Genomic DNA, 6,000 nt, shown 5'->3' with positions numbered 1-6,000 from the left:
ATCCCAGCATCCTGGGATTGAACCTGCATCATCGGTCTCCCTGCTCTGCTGGGAGCCTGCTTCTTCCTCTCCCACTCCCCCTGCTTGTGTTTCCCCTCTCGCTGTCTGTCTCTCTCTGTCAAATAAATAAATAAAATCCTTAGGAAAAAAAAAAGTCTCTCAACCAATGGAGCCACCCAGGTGCCCCCAAACCACGCCCCCCTATGAGGGCAAAATCTTAGTGATATTTAAATGCTAAAGTCTGTTAATTTGTTTTTATTGTCTTATTCCAACACAATATCAAATATTCTGTGATGGGTTGGTATTAACACCCTTTTGATAAGATGGTTTACTATACTTTTGTTGCTGTTTGTTTATTTTTAAAGGCCTGATAGCTGAGACATTCAGTCAACAGGAAAATATGAATGATTCTAGGCAGCAATCACTGTTCTTTGTCACACCTCCAGATTTACACAAACTCTGTGCTGTCAGAATAATATTGAGTAATGAGGTGGCAGATACTGAGATCAGGAGTACACAAATGAAGATGTGCAGGTAAAAAATCCATTCTACAAGGCTTTCTAAAGTTTTTGAGACCTGTAAGAGCTGTTTTAGAAGTATCTCCTTTAAAACAAAATACTCTTTCATTTAATCCGTGTGTATAATTTTAAATAAAGGAATTCAGTTTTGTTCTGACCAGGTATATTGGATTACATTTTGGAAGGACTTAAAATATTTGAGATTGAATGTCATATTATTGAGTTTTTATGTTTGTGACTTCTCGTGTGATCTTTTTAATTTAAATTTTTTATGGACATTGATAAATCATGTTCCCAAGACTTAGAGGTAGAAATTAATAAATACTTACTGAGTACCTACGGTTTATGGACACTTTAGGAGATACTGTAAACATTTTAGATTAATATAGTTTCTTGATTTGCAGGTCAACATAAGATGATTTCTGAAGAGTATTTCTCCAGGAACTTTTGAAATGTCCCAAGATAGTTTTTGAAAAAGAGCTTGGTTGAAGCCTAAAGTATAACCCCATTATTGCTAAGAACCCGCCATGTATTAGTCCCTTAAATTGTTTGAGTCACTCAAAGAAGGACTCTTAGAATACAGATTATATCTGTAACTGAAGTTCTTGGAGAGGAACAAACACAAGATTGCTAGGAGCTAGAAATAAGACATTCTTGGGGTGTCCTCCCATTTTGCCTTTATTTACAAAAGTTTTCTTCTCCCCATTGTATATTTTCCCACTAAAGTACATCCAGGAGCCTGTACCCTTTGTGCTAAGGTATAATTTGATACTTATTGAACGATTACCTCTGACTCATTTTGGAAACAAATGGGTGGAAAACCTGAGATTTTCTGCTGTTTACCCTCAAATTGAAGGTGGCCATGCCCACAAAGTGAGGTGTCTTGATTCACTGTCCCAGTAACTGACAAAGAGGCTGGAACAGATTGAGGAGAGACTTAGCTATGTCAGACAAAGGCAGGCCTGCAAAACCAAGTACCCGCCGCGCCTGGTTCTGCACCAGGGTTCTGGCCAGAAACAGACTGGCCCATCTTTCTTTTTGAGGTAACCCTTCCTCGCCACACACACTCTCTTATTTTTTAAAGTTTGTTTTCGTGATATTTCTTGATATTAATTTTGAAAATTTTCATGTGTTTTATCCACCTTTTCCTTGGCCTTTGAAACAAAATGCTTGATGATAATTTGAATTGTGATTTTTGTGAGTTCATTTGGCTGTTGAATGCTAAAATGAAACCACTACCCACTTCTTTTAGGCTTGGAAAAAATTTCCGTTTTGAAGGAAAAGCATGTAGTCAGTAGTTCTAACATTGAAGTAGTTGATAACTTCACTGATAGATGAAATCCTTAGACTTTTGCCTCCAGTACCTCCTGACTACCACTTAAAAAAGAAAACGAAAGTTAGAAGAGCTGGATTCTTAACAATATTTAGACATCTTCAAATCTCTATTTGGACAGAAATGGAGTTTTAAATGGGGAATTTAGGTTCACGGATGAAAGAGATTGGGAAACTTAGAGGCAGGGACAATATTCATATCAATATATGAAAGCTTGTAACATTCTTAAATCCTGGCTGAGTGGCTAAATGTTCAAGTTACCATGTTAATCATGGGTAAAGATACAGAAGTCTATAACACAATCATCCCCTAGAAAATAATATAAACTTTTGAATAGAACTAAGCAATTTTCAAAATGTTATGATAAAGTAAAATCAGACAGAGGGAAAGTCCACTTTAAAATTACATATTTTATCTCCACAGGCAATTGCTGTATTTGCACCAAGATATTCTTACATCACCTGTGCCTGGAATATTAAGCCAAATTTGGGTAGTGATGGCGGTTAGTATTTTAAAATTTTACGAAGTATTATTACTAATTATTGGGAGCAGTATTGATAAGCAATAATTCAGCTATTAATTTTAGCTCAAATTGAAGGTTGTTTATGAAGCCAAATTACCCTGTGTTGTAGTTTGATTGAACCACTTATAGACTTTGATATATCTGATGTTTAAAATTCATTTTTGTGGTTCTAATTTAATATCTAGTTTTTTGTCACAAATGCTAAGATAAAGACTATTGATGAATAAAATATTATAGCATAGTTTTAAGATAGCATTGGCTTAATCTTTTTTTAATATTTTCTTTAGAATTCCACTTAATATAAAGGAAGAAGTTTCCTATTCCAATGTATCTCCAGTTGTTTTTAAAGAACTTAGATTGAGAGTTTATTTTAAACTTGATATGTCTTTTCTTCTTTTTTTCCCCCCAAATATTTATTTATTTACTTATTTGAGAGAGAGAGCGTGCGCACACATACAGAGGGAGAGGGAGAAGCAGACTCCCCACTAAGCAGGGAGCCTGACATAGGGCTTGATCCCAGGACCGTGGGATCATGACCTGAGCCGAAAGCAGATGTTTAACCGACTGAGCTACCCAGGACCCCTGACAGTTTGGGTTTTGTTTTTTTTTTTTTAATTTGGAAATTAAAAAAAAAAAAAAATTAGGGCCACCCAGGTGGCTCAGTCAGTTAAGTGTCTACCTTCAGCCCAGGTCATGATCCTAGGGTCCTGGGATCGAGTCCCACATCGGGCTCCTTGCTCAGCAGGGAACCTGCTTCTCCCTCTGCCTGCTGCTCCCCCTGCTTGTGCTTGCTCCACCTCTTTCTCTGACAAATAAATAGTCTTTTAAAAAAAAAGAAAAAATTAAAAAACACAAAAATTTACACATAATAAACCCTGAATAAGAAACATTTCCCAGTGCGGTATGTCACTGGGAGTGATAATGAAAATGCCAAAAATCTTTATAAAAATTATATTATTCTGAGATTTTTATCAAAAATCTTTCTGAAGGGGCGCCTGGGTGGCACAGTGGTTAAGCGTCTGCCTTCAGCTCAGGGCGTGATCCCGGCGTTATGGGATCGAGCCCCACATCAGGCTCCTCCGCTGTGAGCCTGCTTCTTCCTCTCCCACTCCCCTGCTTGTGTTCCCTCTCTCGCTGGCTGTCTCTCTCTTTGTCGAATAAATAAATAAAATCTTTAAAAAAAAAAATCTTTCTGAAAATCCTCATATTCTGAGAATTTAGTTCTTCAGAATCCAGTGAACATTCATTAATATTAACAAGCCATAAAAAAATCTTTAGTTCCTTAATTTTTCTTCCAAGTTACATGGTTATGTATTCATCTTTTATTTTCTCATTCTTGATATCATTTTTAAGAAAGATAAACTGTTGATAGACAAGTAAACACTACTACCTCTTATGGTGTTCTTCTCTACCTGAAAATCTTAATGGAACAAGGACGACATTGTTTCAGAGTTCTTGTATATTCAAGCATCCTAATCTTAACAAGAATGTTAAAGAATATTAAAAGAAATCTTACCAAGAATATTAATCTTACCAAGAATATTTAAAGAAAAGTAGCCATCTAAAAATGTGTTTTGCTTTCTTGCAAAGATATACTATAAATTTTTTGAAAATATTTAAAGTACAAAATTGGGTTTTTATACATACTATTTTGAAATTTGCCTTTGATTTCTCCTTGAACAGACTCTCCTGGATGTTGTTCTGTTTCAGTACATACATCTTATTCATTGTTAAGGATGTCAAATATTTCGTTGTATGGGTGTGTAATAATTTGGTTAATATTTTCTAATGCATATCTGAGTTTCTAGTTGCACAGCTACAGTGCTTCAGAAGACATCATTGAGATTATATCATTTTTATTTGGTAGTTTCTGTGGGTTAAATTCCTAGAAGTGTGATTGCAGTACATTTTAAACTAAAATCTAGGTAATGCTAAATTATTCTCTGAAAAGCTTGTACTAGATGGCATTTTAATAGTATATTGAGAGAATCTATATTCCCACATTCTCATAAACACCAGGTATTAACACCCTTTACATATCTGCCAATCTGTCAGGTTAAAAATAATATCTTCTTTAGATTTCTGTTTTTTTCATTGGTTAGTTGAAGCACCTTGGCCTTTTGAACTTTTCCTTGAGCTTACATTTGTGTCCATTTTCCTTATTTATGCCTAGAAACTTATTATTAAGAAAGGTGTTGGGGTGCCTGGGTAGCGCAGTCGTTGGACATCTGCCTTCGGCTCAGGGCGTGGCCGGGATCGAGTCCCACTTCGGGCTCCTCCGCTGGGAGCCTGCTTCTTCCTCTCCCACTCCCCCTGCTGTGTTCCCTCTCTCTGGCTATCTCTGTCAAATAAATAAATAAAAAATCTTTAAAAAAAAAAAAAAAAGAAAGGTGTTAAATATTATATGAAATTTATTAGCCTTTTCCTTTTCCAGGTTCATGTCTCTCTCAGAAAGGCTTTTCCTCATTTAGAGAATGTACCCCCAGATTCTATTTTAGGTTCTATTTATTATCACTTGCTTCTCCAAGGCATAGAAGCTGTTAGGATGATAGCCTGATGATAGGTAGGCTGTTGTATAATGTTTAAATTCTTTATGTATTGCATTATTTAATAATATATTTGTAGTAAGCAATTATTATAAATGTGGGTTTTTGTTGTTTTTTGTTATAGATACCATTTTATAAAGCTGGAAAACTTAATGCCTATATTGAAAAATATGGAGCAAAAGTAAGTTTTTAAAAGGATAATAATTCCAAAAACTATTTATATTGATTTTGTGCTCAACTTCTTTTGTCAGAAAACAAAAATTAAAATATCTTTCTCATATGTTATTGCTTTGCAAGAAAGAACCACCTTTTTAGTCTTTAGAGTTTGTATAGAATTTTTATTTCTTTCGAAAGTACTTAGGAAAATTCACCAAATTATCTGTGCCTGGCATTTTCCTTGTGGGAAGGTTTTTGACTACATGATAGAACTATTCAAATTATCTATTTCCGAGAATGTGTCCATTTCACCTAGCTTGTTAAATTTATTGACATAAAGTTGTTTATAATATTCACTTAATTTCTTTTGCTGTAGAATCTGTAGTTATGTCACCTGTCTCATTCCTGATACTGGTAATATGTCTTGTCTCTTTTTTTCTTCCCTAATCAGTCTTGCCAGAGACTTACCAAGCTTATTGATTGCAAAAAACAAGCTTTTGGTTTGATAGATTTTCTCTGTTGTTTTACTGTTTTGTATCTCATTGCTTTTCATTTTTGTCTTTATTATTTACTTTCTTATGCTTACTTCTGGTTTACTTTGCTCTTCTTTTAGTTTCTTAAGGTGGAAACTGAGGCCATTGTTTTGAGAACGTTCCTTTCTAATACAGAGACATTTAGTGCTATAAATTTCCTCCTATGTATGTGTTTTGCTTTGATTTTCCTCAGCTCAAAATGCTAATTCCCCTTTGATTTCCTGTTCAAACTGTGGGTTAGTTAGGAGTGTGTTATGTAGTTTCCACATATCCAGGGATTTTTCAAGGATCCTTCTATTATTGTTTTCTAATTTAATTGTGGCTAGAGAACATGTTTTATGTAATTTGAACATTTTTTAATTTATTGAAACTTGTTTTATGGCCCAGAATA

At 34.8% G+C, this 6,000-nt stretch overlaps 1 protein-coding gene across 1 annotated transcript in view; it reads left to right on the top strand.

The window, feature by feature from the left end:
• The first annotated feature begins 400 nt into the window (after nucleotides 1–400).
• Nucleotides 401–6,000, top strand: part of CUNH18orf63 (chromosome unknown C18orf63 homolog) — an 82,957-nt gene continuing 77,357 nt past the window's right edge. Inside the window, exons 1-3 of the mRNA XM_008685927.1 lie at nucleotides 401–534; nucleotides 2,275–2,353; nucleotides 5,045–5,101. Coding sequence (XP_008684149.1) covers nucleotides 401–534; nucleotides 2,275–2,353; nucleotides 5,045–5,101 — 270 coding nt within the window. The remainder of the gene's footprint in view (nucleotides 535–2,274; nucleotides 2,354–5,044; nucleotides 5,102–6,000) is intronic.

Source organism: Ursus maritimus, unplaced genomic scaffold (genome assembly GCF_017311325.1).
Source record: "Ursus maritimus isolate PB19 unplaced genomic scaffold, ASM1731132v1 scaffold_18, whole genome shotgun sequence".
NCBI lineage: Eukaryota > Metazoa > Chordata > Mammalia > Carnivora > Ursidae > Ursus > Ursus maritimus.
The sequence above is the reverse complement of the archived record's forward strand: the minus strand, read 5'-3'. Positions and strand labels throughout refer to the sequence as shown.